Genomic DNA, 14,151 nt, shown 5'->3' on the forward strand with positions numbered 1-14,151 from the left:
AAGTGCACGAAGAAAAGTAGAATATAATTAGAGACATTTTCAGACCAATCTAGTTCTGTTTAGCTTTAGAAGAATTTACCAAGTAAATGCTCAAGCTATATACGACATGGTCACAGAAACATCTTTTCCTAGGTGTGAACAAACCCTAATTGAAGCCGGAGAAATATCAAGGAACAATTGACGTACCTTTTTGTTTAGCTTTTCGACATCATGTGCAACACGCACTCCACATTGACTATGCTCATCCCCAACTTTCTTTGCAATCAATTAATTTCACGTTCACTTCGATGAAGAGATGATTACACAAATGATCCTCGAACTTTGCTCAATGTACAATGTTGTCTTTGAACTTTTAATTTATTTAATGTGGTCCCTGAACTTCTAGTAAATTGTTCAATATAGTATTTGGACTATATGAAAATTTCCAATCTTATCCTTTTATTAATTCAAGTTAACAGGATTTTGCTGATTTGGTTTCGAATCTAGTAAATTTGAACAGTAGACAAAAAAATGATGTTACACATGAATTATCCATGTAAAATATTCAACTCAGGATATAATACTCCATATCTTTAAATTAAATGGCTATTATTTTTTCCAAATTGAACAAGTTAAACAAATTATATGGACTATTATATTCTAATTTTAGTTGAATACCTTACGTGAAAAATCCACATGTAATGTTATTTCTTTGTCCAACGTTCAAACGTACTGGATTAGAAGTCAAATCAGCAAATTCCGTTAACTTGAATTAATGGAAGGACGACATTAAATATTTTCATATAATCCAGGGACTAAATTGAATATGTACAAAAAATTCAGGAACCATATTAAATAAAATAAAAGTTCAGGAACGACATTACATTTTGAGCCAAAGTTCAGGGACCATTTGTGTTATTTTTCCTTCTATAAATACACCTAATGCATCTACTCATTCTCTATAGCACAAACATATCTCTTCTTTAAAAAAATGCCTTTCAAACTTGCAAAAAATTTCTCCATATGGTTGATACTTGTCTTGTGTGCATGTGCATGCACATCGGACGCGGCGTCCCGTGCCTACAACATTCCGTCCGCAACTAAAAAGTTCGAGGAGTGGATGACTAGACACGGGCGCGACTACAAAGATGTCGCCGAGAAGGCGAAGCGTATGAAGATTTTCATAGAAAACCTGCGGTTCGTTGAGGAGTTCAATCGCGCAGCAAACCGGACTTACAAGGTCGGACTGAACAAATTCTCGGATTTAACCGACGAGGAATTTGTGGCAACATATACTGGATACAAATCGCCATCATCAACACGCAGGAACTCCTCCCAAGTCCATTCTTTTGAGTACCAAGGTTTGAACAACATCCCGGAGAGCGTCGATTGGGTCAAAAAAGGTGCTGTCAACCCTATAAAGAACCAAGGCCGATGTGGTAAAAAATCTACTGCCGACTTAGAAGCCTATCCTAAGATATGCGAGCAATTACATTGCCCATATTTATCCAAGTTGTCATAAAACAATTGATCTTACTAGTGAAACAACGAAGAAAATAATTCTTCCGACACCTTAATATGGCATCATATAGCCATGTGACCTTCGGCTTCAAGTTTTCTTCATTGAGTTATATCACAACACGATTCACTATCCTCTGTGTACAGGATCTTGCTGGTCGTTCTCCGTTGTAGCGACGGTGGAAGCAATCACACAGATCACCTCTGGCGTGCTACTGAACCTGTCTGAGCAGCAACTCATAGACTGCGCCACCGACGGCAACCAGGGCTGCCAAGGTGGCTGGATGGACAACGGCTTCGAGTACATCATCAGCAACAAAGGCATCAGCTCCACATCGAACTATCCATACGTTGGGGTCGACGGAACCTGCGACGTGCAGGCCGAATCTGTCGCCGAGGCCAAAATATCGGACTACCGGGACGTCCCCCCGAACGAGGATGACATGCTGAAGGCCGTGGCGATGCAGCCGGTGTCAGTAGCGCTGGACTCGAGCGGGCCTGCGTTTAAGAATTATAAAGGCGGGGTCTTTACTGGCCCGTGCAATAACAATCTGGACCATGCGGTGACGGTCGTCGGGTACGGGACGGACGACGGGGGGATCGAGTACTGGTTAGTAAGGAACTCTTGGGACGTTTTGTGGGGCGAGAATGGGTACATGAGAATTCAGAGGAACTCTGGGGTTGAAGGTGGCCTTTGTGGAATTGCCTCGAAAGTTTCTTATCCCGTTGCGTAAGTACTTATCTACGAGATTATGGCTTCGAGCTCATGTGTGTTAGTAGGCTAAATTTGGTCGATATGAACCGAGTTTAGTCTAAGTGGAAATATTTCGGGCTAATTACTATAGTTAATCTCGTGTATTTACTGTTTCAATTTCAGTTAGACCGTATGCGACCTTTGCTGGGTATTTTATGCTGAAGTGTTTTGAGTGTTTAACGATGATGAGAATAAAGAGGATTTGAAGACGGTCCTTGAATTTTATATTGTTAGCAAACACTTGATATCATTGTTTGAGACTTTGGATCATGTGCTTGGGAGGTCCTCACACCTATTGGACGATTGTATGGTTCAGTTTAAAAAAAAATAAAAAAGACTTTTTACCCGTGCTAATAAATTTTTAAAAAGGTCAGTAAATATATAAAAAATGTTGATAAAAAAGCTACTTTATTTGATTTCTTGATAGCTTATTGTTAATCGACTGACCTATCATGATACAAACTCTTTTTTACAGTGTGCAAATCACAAATTTCGTTTTATTATCTTTTATCAACTTTCAATTGTCTTTCTTACCAACGTCATAAATTTATCAAGTTTCATTTGAATTTACCAATCCTTATTTGAGGGACCGATCAACTTTTTTTTTCTTCAATTAAACTTCCAACTAATCTTAGCGTGGCGAGTGTGACTTCCAACATATTTTTAGTAAGAGATGTCGTGATTTGATAGATTAAATGCTTCCCCACTCGAACGAAGACCCTTCAATCAATCTTAGGCTGTAGATAAGTTAAAAATAGTTTGTTCTCTTATAATCCCTTCAATCTTAATCCGTGTGGACCAACACTGGTCCTAGTCAATGATATTTTATGGTGCTCCTAGGTTGCAAATTGTTTGCTGTTATCTCCCAATTGCTTATCGTCGACATGCATCGACTTAGAATAGACTCATCTCCTTTTTCTTTGTCGAATCTCAATCATTTAAACCAAGTCTATCAAGTTCTCTAAAAGTTACTTCTTTGTTAATACTCAATAATTGTTCGACAACCGGTAGCTTTTACTTAATTATTATTATTTTGGTCAGATTTTAATTAATTATCTGCTAACCGGTGTTTTCATAAGTTTTTGCGGAATTATTCGACGCACGGGAACATGATAGATCTCTACTTTAACTAAGTTTACAAATATTACTAATGGCACCGATTTGTCTGCGATTTATCATGTGTTTTTTTTTGGCTTATTTTAAGCAAAAAGAATTGTTTAATGACTTTTTTTAATCAAAATTTAAAATATTATCAAATTTTAGAAATTATAAAAAAATTATGAACAAATCTAGTTGTTAATATTCGTTTAGTCTCGACTTGAGTTGAATAAATGTCAATTTACATGAATAACAAGATTTGGAAAGAAGTAAAATTGAACGTCATTCCACAAGTTAAGATTGCGATCAACATTTAGTGGTCACTTGCTATTAGCTCGCTCTCTCTCTCTCTCTGAGAAGAAAAGTACAATATGAGAAGATTCATCAAATAGATAAACAATTATATTTCCACACTCACGCATGGAATAAAGATTGACCTTGCTCGTCACCAACTTTCTTTGCAATCAAATTGCTCCAATTAGAAAATTTCACATTCGACTTCTATGAATACAACTAATGCATTCCCTCGTTCTCCATTGCACAAACATATCTCTTCATTATTGTTCAAATGTCTTTCAAACTTGCAAAAAATTTCTCCACATGCTTGATATTTGTCTTGTGTACATGTCCATGCACCTTGGATGTCGCGTCTCGTACCTACGACATGTCGTTCGTGACTAAAAAGTTCGAGGAGTAGATGACTTGACACAGGCTGACTACACGGATGTGGGCAAGAAGGCGAAGCATTTGAAGATTTTTCTGGAAAGTCTGTGCTTCTTTGAGGATTTCAATGGTGCGGCGAATCAGACTTACAAGGTTCGATTGAACGAGTTCTCGGATTTAACCAATGAGGAATTTATGGCAACATATACTGTATACAAATTGCCACCATCGACACACAGTAACTCCTCCCAAGTCCATTCTTTTGAGTACGAAGATTTGAGTAGCATTCAGGATGGCATCGATTGGGTCAAACAAGGTGATGAACCCTATATGGAACCAAGGCCAATGTAGTAAGAAATTTACTGCTGACTTAAGGCATGAATGATAACCATTCAGTTTCCCTATTTTTTTTTTCTCGGGAACATGTTTGGAACAGAAATCCGTTTGGTAAACTAATTTCATTTTTCTGTTTCCAGGACAAATTTTTAACCTAGAAATAGGTTTGGAAGAAAAGTGAGAAGTTGAAACTTTTTATTTTTTTATTTCGGGAACAGAAATAGAAATAATAACTTTCTTTTATTCTTCGCCCTCGCCGTCCGTCGTCGCCCACCCGTCGGCTACCGCCCAACCACCGCTTGCCGGTCATTCGCCGTCGCCCGTCCATCGCTCGCTGGTCTTCTGCTGTCGCCCCTACTCACCCACCGGCCGCCCACCGCTAGCTACCGTCGCCTGCGTTCGCCGGCTAGCCGCTTATCAAACGAATTTCTATTACGGGAACAAATATTTTATGTCGTTATCAAACGCTACTTTTTACTGAGAAACTCGTTCGGGTAATAGAAACAAAATTTTCTATTCTAGCCAGAAATAGGGTCAGGGAAGAGAAATTTTATTACTCGCGCCCTTAGAAGCCTATTCTAAGATATGTCAACAATTATTGCTTTGCTTTATCTTTCTTGTCATAAACTCATCCGGGTAATAAAATAGATTTTTCTATTCTAGCCAGAAATAGGGCCGGGAAAGAGAAATTTTATTATTCGCGCCCTTAGAAGCCTATCCTAAGATATGTCAGCAATTATTGCTTTGCTTTATCCCTCTTGTCATAAAAGAATGAATCTTAGGCTCCGTTCGTTTGACGGAAAATATTCTCCCGGAAAATATTTTCCTGGTTTTCCGGTGTTCGGGGGGCGGAAAACGTTTTCCGTGGAAAAATATTTTCCTTCCCCCCCTCACAAAATAATCTAAGTCTACGGAAAATGACTTTCGCTTTTTCAAAAGCGGAAATCATTTTTCGGAGCTTCTTCTTCTTCTTCTTCACTAAGGTCGCCGGCCGCCACCGCCGGTCGTCGGCCGTGGCCGCCACCGGTCGCCGCGGCCTCCGCCGTCGCGCCGCGGCTGCTGCCGGCCGCCCGTCTGCCGCCGCCGCCGGCCGCCGGACGCCGGACGTTGGCCGTTGGTCGCCGGTCGTCGCCGCCGCCGCCGGGACGCCGGACGTTAGCCGCCGGGCCGCCGGCCACGCCGGCCGCCGGACGCCGCAGCTCCCGCCGCCGCCGGTCGCCGGACGCGGCCGCCGCCGCCGCCGGACGCCGCGGACGCCGCCGCCCGCCGCCGCCGCGGGCCGGCCGCGGACGCCGCCGCCCGCCGCCGCCGGCCGCGGACGCCCGGCCGCGGGCGCCGCCGCCCGCCGCCGCCGGCCGCGGCGCCGCCGCCGCCGGTCGCCGGACGCCGCCGCGACCGCCGCCCTGTCGCCGTCGAAAAATATTTTCCGAAACTTTTTCATATTGGTCACCGAACACCGGAAAATTATGTTCCGGAAAAATATTTTCCAGGAAAATGACTTCCGGGAAAATATTTTCCAAAAGAAGAATATTTTCCGCCAAACAAACGGAGCCTTATTAGCGAAACAACACACAAATTAGTTGTTCCAACACTTTAGTTTGGCCTCATAGCCACGTGAGCTTCGGCTTGAAGTTTTCTTGATTGAGTTATTGCACTACACGGTTCACTCACTACCCTCTGTGTACGGGATCTTGTCGGTTGTTATTGCTGGCGGTGGCGGCGGAAGCAATCATACAGATCACCTCCGGTGTGCTACTGACAACTTGTAGATTGTGCCACCAATGGCGGCAACCGGGGCTGCCAAGGCAACTGGATGGAGAACGGCTGCGAGTACGTCATCAACAACCAAGGTAACAGCTCCACAATGAACTACCTGCACGTCGGGGTCAACATCACTTGCAATGTGCAGCGCTCATCTATCGCCGAGGCCAAAATATCGGACTACAGGGACGTCCCCCCGAACAGGGATGAAATGCTGAAGGCCGTGGCGAAGCAACTGGTGTCAATAGCGCTGGACTCGAGTGGAGCTGTGTTCCATAACTATGCAGGCGTGGTCTTTACTAGCTGTGTGGGTCCAATCAGAACCACTCGATGACGTTTGTCGGGTACGAGATGCACGCGGACAGGACCAAGTACCGGTAGATAAGGAACTCTTGGGACGTTTCGTGGGGCGAGGGTACATGAGAATTCATAGGGATCCTGGGGTTGTAGGTGTTGGATTCATAATGCAATACTGTTTGTTGTAATCATAAAATGTAAATAGAAATAATAATCCTGAAAAAGCGATAACAAACTAATTCTAACAAACACAACCACCAGACGGAATAAGCATGTTATTTCCTAACTTTGTGCTGCCCATCAACTCAAGAAAGTCCTCGGGCCATCACCATAAAGAGATGTACTCTCGAAAATGAGGAAATGCTTTGAGTGCAAGAGTTGCTTTGCTCAGTGCGATGAGGTAGAGACATGTGCAGAGCCTGTGTGGACTCTTGGCTGAAGTTGCATTGGTCGGCCGTCACAGTCCTTGACTTTGCCCTGCACCCTATGGGAAAAACTGAATAGATTGTAACAAAATTAAATAGGAGGTGAGGTACGGATTACCGAATCTGCTAAAGGCAATCAGTTTCTGCTCATGGTGCTTTGTAGATTTACGAACTATGCTTGTCAAGATACCACACATCGTACTTGTTTGTATTTGCACTATAAAAATGGAACTTAGTTGAACTCTTCTTAAAACCGGCACACTTAAAGAAAATTGAAGTGAAGAGATGTGTTTTTTTTCTTCTACTCTCTATATCTTTTTTTTTTTCTATGGAATGAAGAATAGTTCATTTCCATTTATAGAGTTTGAATGGACATGAACTGAACAAAGACATGAACTAAAGAGATTCATGAACTTAATATATACATGAACTGAAAAGAAATGTCTCGTTTTGTTCACGTCTGTTGATCTATTAACCCATAATTACGAAATTCGACCAAAAAAATAACCATAATTACAACAGATGGTGACCTTTTGTGGACTTGCCTTGAAAGTTTCTTATCCCGATGCATAAATATTATTCTAGGCTAAAATCGGTCGATATGAACTGAGTTTAGTCTAAATGGAAATATTTTGGGTTAATTACTGTAGCTAATTTCGTGGATTTACTGTTTTAATTTCAGTTAGACCCCATGCGACGTTTGCTGGGTTTCTTATGCTGAAATTTCTTGTGTGTATGGAGGTCCTTAATACCTGCTAGACGATTCTGCCTTTCTGTTTAAAAAAGGAGGGATTTTGTCCCATGCTATTTTCTAAACGAGTTGGTAAATATAAAAAAAATATTATTGGTAAAAAAGCCACCACGTATATGATTTTGCGACAACTTATTGGTAACTTACTAATATTTTTATGATGCAAACTATTTTTGATGGTATGCCAATTATTGGTTTCTTTTTTATATTTTATTGACTTTCATATGTCTCTTTCTTACAAATGCCTTGAATTTATCGATCTATAGTGACTTATCAACTTTTTTCCAATTAAATTACCAATTAGTTTTAAGTTACTAGCTCTTATTTTAGTTACTTGACAACGTTTACATGGTTTTTACCTTTAAAATATATTGACTTTTAAAAATCAATCAAGTATTATTTATCTTTCTTAGAAGTGCCTTAAATCACTAAATTTGTTGTATGAGCTTATTAATTTTCACTTGCGTGACTTAATAGTTTTTCTGTCGTTATATTAGCAACTGGTTTGGGCTTATCAAATCTTATTTTAGTTGCTTACCAATGTTTATAGTTTTTAAATTTGCCAACAATTTTCAATCCACATACTAACTTTTATTTGCCTTACACTTATGTGAAATTCACCAATCCCTCATAAAAGTTACCAGCCCTAGCAAAAGTATTTATTAACTTTTTTTATGATTAAGTTACATCATAGTTTTACATTATTGACACTCATTCAATAAAGTTACTGGCATTTATTTGACCTTTTCAAATTACCAAGTTATCTTATCTTTAACGAAATAACCTTATCTTACCATTTACAAACTTTGTTTACTCTTTTAACCAACTAATTATATAGATCTACCAACTTTTCTCTGATTAAGCTACTAATTAGTTTGGGTGTCGCGACCTTCCAGAGGTGAACCACTAAGTGAAAGCTAATTGATTACTAAGCAAATACTTAGCGGGGTCTCTCCTAAATCCATACCAATTGCAACTTTGGGGTTTTGATTTAATAATTTAAACATGCAGTTTGATTCATTTAGGAGTCACGACTAATTTATTATGGGTTGATTATAAACCCAAGTAAAATATGGAAGAATATTTTATTTCTAAGAACCAATAATATTGTGGATATGGGGACGTGGTTACACTTGATAAATCTAACGCCCTTTTGGTACCTTTTTCTTTATTTCAAATATATTTTGAAAGTAGTCTTGACCAATTTTAATCCTAAATCACTAACATGTAAGAGGTGATCTAGCGGGTGCGCAAGCAAGAATTTAGCACTCAATAATCAAAGTGATAAATAAATTTCTAGAAAGAGGGGAAAAAACCTCAATGCATTAAGGAAAGCACGACATCGTTATAATAATGGTCCCAAGTGTTATGCAAGATGTTAATTAAGAAATGTATGCATGACCAAAGCAAGATTTCTAAATGCAATGACAATAAATTCTTTTTTGGGTTTTTCTTGTTCAACATGAACAGGATTTAATATAAATTAACATGACTACGTGAATTCTAATCTAAACATGCATTGATAAGCTAACATGAAATCTAAGTGACATGTATGCTGTGCTATAAATTAAATACAATGCAACCTATATGCAATTCTAATGACATGGAATAGGATCAACCATGTATTAACCCTATTATTCAACTATATAAGATTATCATTATTTTTTATTTTCTTATATAAAAATTAAGCCATATGCAATGCATGAATTGCAATTATTAATTTACATGACCCTAAATCATGTGATTGCTAAATGACCTGTAATTTACGACATTGAAGTTATGAATCTAATTCTATATGGATATGCAAGTTATATTTTTGTGATTTTCTTTGAAATTTAATTAGGAAACTATCTAAAGTATATAATGACCTAATTTAAACTAGGAAATAATTTATATTAAATCTTTATCTAAATTAGGTAATTTCCTAATTACTTCTTGGCTCCTAAAATATGCAATTCTAAATTAGAAAACTTAGGAGAATGCAATGAATTCTTTATTGTAATTTCATAATAGGAATGTTTCTAAACTAACGATATGTAATATATAAGCCCCACAATCATATATTCACCATGAACTAAAATAGGAAACAAATTTAATCGGAGATCCAACTCTCATTTGAGAGTTGCTTACAGACATTAATTTTATTTAATTCACCAAATTTTCCATGAAATTATCTCTCTTATTTTCCTTGCTTGCAACTTGTTGAAACATAAATTTTCACCTACAGCTTTCCTCCAATTTCATTTGAAATTTGTGATAAAAAACTCCGAAGGTAGGACATAGATTTTATTTTATTTTATGTTTGGGTCTGGTCTGGCAAACCAAGTCCAAATAAGCCTCGTTTAGCTGAAGGCAGGCCAAAATGGGCCTTGTCTATGGGACTCACGCCACCGAATCAGGCCTCCATTCCAAGCAAATCACATCTAATTTCCGGGATTTCCCCCTCAGTTTTACCAAAATTTGTAAGACCGAGTCTTCATTCTTCAGGTGCAAAATTGCACCTAATTTCCCCAAATCCACCCAAGTAAAATCAATTTGTTAATTGGTTAGAATAATCAAGTGGTTAGAGAGATTTAGGGGTTATTCATAGGGTTTTTTGGGGGTGAAATTCAGATTAAATCTCGGCAAGGAAATAAAGAAGCTAAAATTCCATAAATAGGGAGTCTTAGGGGAGTCTAAGGGGGCCAAACAACCGCGAGAGAACAAGAAGACGGACGAGAAATGTTGCCGAGAGCAAAAAATTGAGAGAATAGTACACTGAGTTGAGATTGTTCGCCGTCGGGTTGGGGGTTTGCCATGTTGCCTTGGATTTTCATTCTCGCGTAACCAAGCCTCGAGTGGTCTTCTTCATCCGTGCACGACATTCTGTTTGAAGTAAGTGGTTCGAGTTTCGAAGCTTCAAGTTACTCCTGAAGTGAGCCTTTTAGCCATCTCTTGATTCTTGTTGGAACGCTTATCATCGAGAATGTTACATGATTTGCTATACCCGATTATACGCTTTTCCACCTGGTTTCCCACGTTTGTGTTACTCATTTATGTATGCACAGTAGGATTGATTCCATCTATTTTGCTTATTGGTATGTTTTAGTAATTTGAACGTTAGAAAATAAAAATAACATAACATCATGTTAGAGTAGGATTTTGCATGACAAAAATTCATGTGGAAATTTTGAGTTTTCCATAGATAAATGCTCCGACACATATTTATTACTATTTTCACATTTGCACACATGCATGTCTCTTGTTTCCTCTTATCTTTTGGCCATCTTCTCGTTTCTTCTTTATTTTTTTGCCTTTTGAAATTTGTTGATCTTTAACTAATTCATAGTACCAACGAGACAAGAAAAAGGAAAAAATTCATATATATATATATATCTTTATTTATTGACGAGTTTCAAACCATTCAGTTCATTTATTACTATTCTCACGTTTACACTGCATTAAAGAAATTAAAAAAACAAGTAGAAATTTAGAGTTTTCCATAAATAAGTGCTTCGCTACACATTTAGGATCATTTAGGTTCTTATTACTGTTTTCACAATAGTCAAGTCAGTATTTGCACGACATTAAGGAAAAAATAAATAAAAATCATGCGCATGCTTTTGCTTGGTCATTTATAAAGCATCTCCATAAATAAAGAATGAAGAATCTCTAGGATTGCATGTAAGATTAATTATGAATATTTTATCATTGAGGATAGATCTTTTTTGATACATGAAATATACAAACCGCATCCGTTGCATTAGATTTAGGCTTGGCTTACACATAGAATATTTTTTAAAACATTCTCTAAAAAATTCATTATTTGCCTTGTTCATTACACCTGCATGTTTGGTATGATTAATTCTCCCAATAGCATTAGTTCATTTATGACACTTATTTAGGCATTGCACCTGTTGCTTTGCTCAGTCTTCTATCTGCGCCTTATAATAAGGTCTAGTATTAATTTTGCCCTATATGACTCGGGTTTTCTTTTTTATATATGTTTAAGTAATCTATGCGATTGATAATAATTACTTTATTTTATTGTTTGTGCATTTATGCATGACCACTTTAGTTTTGCATGTTTAGAGATAAAAAAATACATAAAAGGTTGCATGAAAGAACGTTTTCCGAAAAGAAAAGAGGTAGTGGTAATAGGCATTAGCTAAAACTAGGGTCACTAAGTCTTTGAATTCAAAATCTCTGATTCGCAAAGTCAAGGTAGAATCTTGCACTTTACTTGACTCCTAAAAAGCCTAGAGTAGGTTAGTGATGGTTCTAGTCTGCTTTAAGTCAATGGTGTTTGAGAGATCTAGTTGCGGTCTATAGGATTTGAGGGAGTCCATGCACAACATAAGTGTCACTTCATGATGGCGTCATGGAAAATTCGATGCGGTCATTGGTGACTATATCATGTGATATATGAATGCGATATCTCTCTAAGTGGTGACAAAATGTGACAAAGTCTTGCTTGCGGTGGTGTATGCGTAAGAGTCACTCGTGTTCGGACATTCATGGCTTTAGGAATCATATTTCCGTAGAGAATATGGAATTGGGAACGAATTTTCCACCTTAAAATTAACGCAAATTTTTTGTATGGGCTGGTCATGAAGCAGCCTAACATTATACATTTCTAGTGCAGCTATCTCATCACATCCACTTCAAAATATTACACTGAGAAGAAGAAGAAAGCACATTCACACGAGAAGTGTTCACGCAATGGCTTTCACGCTCAAGAGTGAACTCATCATCTCCCTTGCTCTAATTCTTGGCGCTTGGTCGTGGCATGCAATGTCGGTCTGCACCGAGCAGTACGAGCCCACTGTTACCGAGCAGCACGAGCAATGGATGACTGAATATGTTCGGACCTACGAGGACCCACAGGAGAAGGCGAAATGCCAGGCGATTTTCGCTGAGAACTTGCAATTCATTGCAGATTTCAAGAAGTCAGGGAGGCAGACTTTCGAGTTAGGTTTCAACCGATTCTCGGACTTGACCAACGAGGAGTTTGTCCAAAGCCGTATACTTGGCACCCAAGCGACCAAAGCCTGCCAAAACGACGTCGTTTAGACATCAAAATCTGGCTGGGAGTATTCCCGATAGCATCGACTGGGTAGAGAAAGGTGTTGTAAACCAGATTAAGTATCAAGGCCAGTGTGGTAAGTACAAATCATGTGAATGGTCCGACCATTTTTTTTATATAGTAAACAAGTAGGTATTACACGGAATCTATACAATTTTGGAAAACTTAAGCATACGTGTGATAAAGAGCCTATTTAGTACAGCTTTATTTAGGTAGCTACAGTTGCGAAAATGAGTGTATATATACTTTTGGAAAACTTAAGCATATGTGTGACATAGAGCCTATTTAGTACAGCTTTCTTAGGTACCTACAACTGCGAAAATGAGTGTTGCGTCTTTTATAATGTATTCCATAAACTCTTGACAGCTGCAATAGTTTACAGCAGCTTTTGGGATGTTGCTTCACCCATCTTTGAGGTGCTATAATTTGAAAAAATGTATAACAACACATCATTGCACAGCTACGGTACAACAGAACAACAAGAAAGCGATAACTACACCAAACAAATGCTTAACATACTATAATAAAAAGTCAGACATCAATGGTAACACAATTACGGAAATAGTACAATTTCAAATGCTTATAATGTCAACAACTATTATGTAGGATCCTGCTGGGCATTCTCAGTCGTTGCAGCAGTAGAAGGAATCGTTGGGATCAAAAAGGGCAAACTACCGGTGCTCTCTGAGCAACAACTCACAGATTGTGATACCACAAGCTATGGCTGCAGAGGCGGTTCCCCTGACAATGCTTTCAAGTACATTGTCCAAAACCAAGGAATTGCATCCCAGGGTATCTACGCATACCATGATATGAATGGGACCTGCAACGCAATGAAAGCAGCAGAACGCGTGGCGCAGATCAAGGGTTTCGCCGATGTGCCGCCCGGTGAGGAGGAGCTCATGAAGGCAGTTGCGCAGCAGCCAGTTACGGTCGTAATTGCAGCTAGCGGGCGGGAGTTCCAAAGCTATAAATGCGGCGTGTTCAATGGGGATTGCGGCTCCCAGCTGGACCACGCTGTTGTCGTGGTTGGGTACGGGACTAGTGAGGACGGGACCGATTTCTGGAAGATCAGGAACTCGTGGGGCGAGGCATGGGGTGAAGGGGGTTACATGAGGATTCAGAGAGGCGGTGGTAGTTCTAAAGGAATGTGCGGACTCGCATCCAAAGCTTCATATCCAATTGCTTGAGAATGATAATCAAAACATTTATGCACAAAGCACAAGCATCACCCGATCACGAGTCGCTGTTTGTGTTGCTTCTTCTAGTATGTGTTTTTATGCCAGAGTAATATCTATGGTACCTGTGGGGTTTTGGACTTGGGCGGCCCTAAATGGGCTTGACCCAATCCCAACCCGTTTCTATCTGAAAGTACCCTTGGAGAGAACAAGCAAGATATTACATAAGTCCTCTCGCTCTGACAAGAAAGAAGGGATGAGAAAGAACAAGATACGTATGCATGTAAACAGAATAGGACGTGCAATTAATCGATACAAAGTGTGTG

General features: G+C 39.2%; 1 protein-coding gene and 2 pseudogenes across 1 annotated transcript; all 3 read left to right on the top strand.

The window, feature by feature from the left end:
* Nucleotides 1–923: 923 nt before the first annotated feature.
* Nucleotides 924–2,476, top strand: LOC115684742 (zingipain-1-like). Its single transcript, XM_056311011.1, has 2 exons — nt 924–1,418; nt 1,645–2,476. Exons 1-2 carry the CDS (start codon nt 971–973, stop codon nt 2,229–2,231), a joined length of 1,035 nt encoding a protein of 344 aa, XP_056166986.1. The 5' UTR covers nt 924–970; the 3' UTR covers nt 2,232–2,476.
* A 1,376-nt stretch (nt 2,477–3,852) lies between these two features.
* LOC115684769 (zingipain-1-like) lies at nt 3,853–6,594 on the top strand (annotated as a pseudogene).
* Nucleotides 6,595–12,283: 5,689 nt separating this feature from the next.
* On the top strand, nt 12,284–13,837 carry LOC115684782 (ervatamin-B-like; annotated as a pseudogene).
* Nucleotides 13,838–14,151: the final 314 nt, after the last annotated feature.

Source organism: Syzygium oleosum, unplaced genomic scaffold (genome assembly GCF_021117445.2).
Source record: "Syzygium oleosum isolate NSW1041296 unplaced genomic scaffold, Sole_v2.1 Sole_v2.01, whole genome shotgun sequence".
In the NCBI taxonomy this organism is placed as follows: Eukaryota; Viridiplantae; Streptophyta; class Magnoliopsida; order Myrtales; family Myrtaceae; genus Syzygium; species Syzygium oleosum.

Coding starts and splice junctions, on each gene's coding strand:
- LOC115684742 (XM_056311011.1), top strand. CDS start 971: ATGCCTTTCAAACTTGCAAAAAATTTCTCCATATGGTTGATACTTGTC. Junction 1,419..1,644: donor AAAGAACCAAGGCCGATGTG/GTAAAAAATCTA, acceptor CTCTGTGTACAG/GATCTTGCTGGTCGTTCTCC.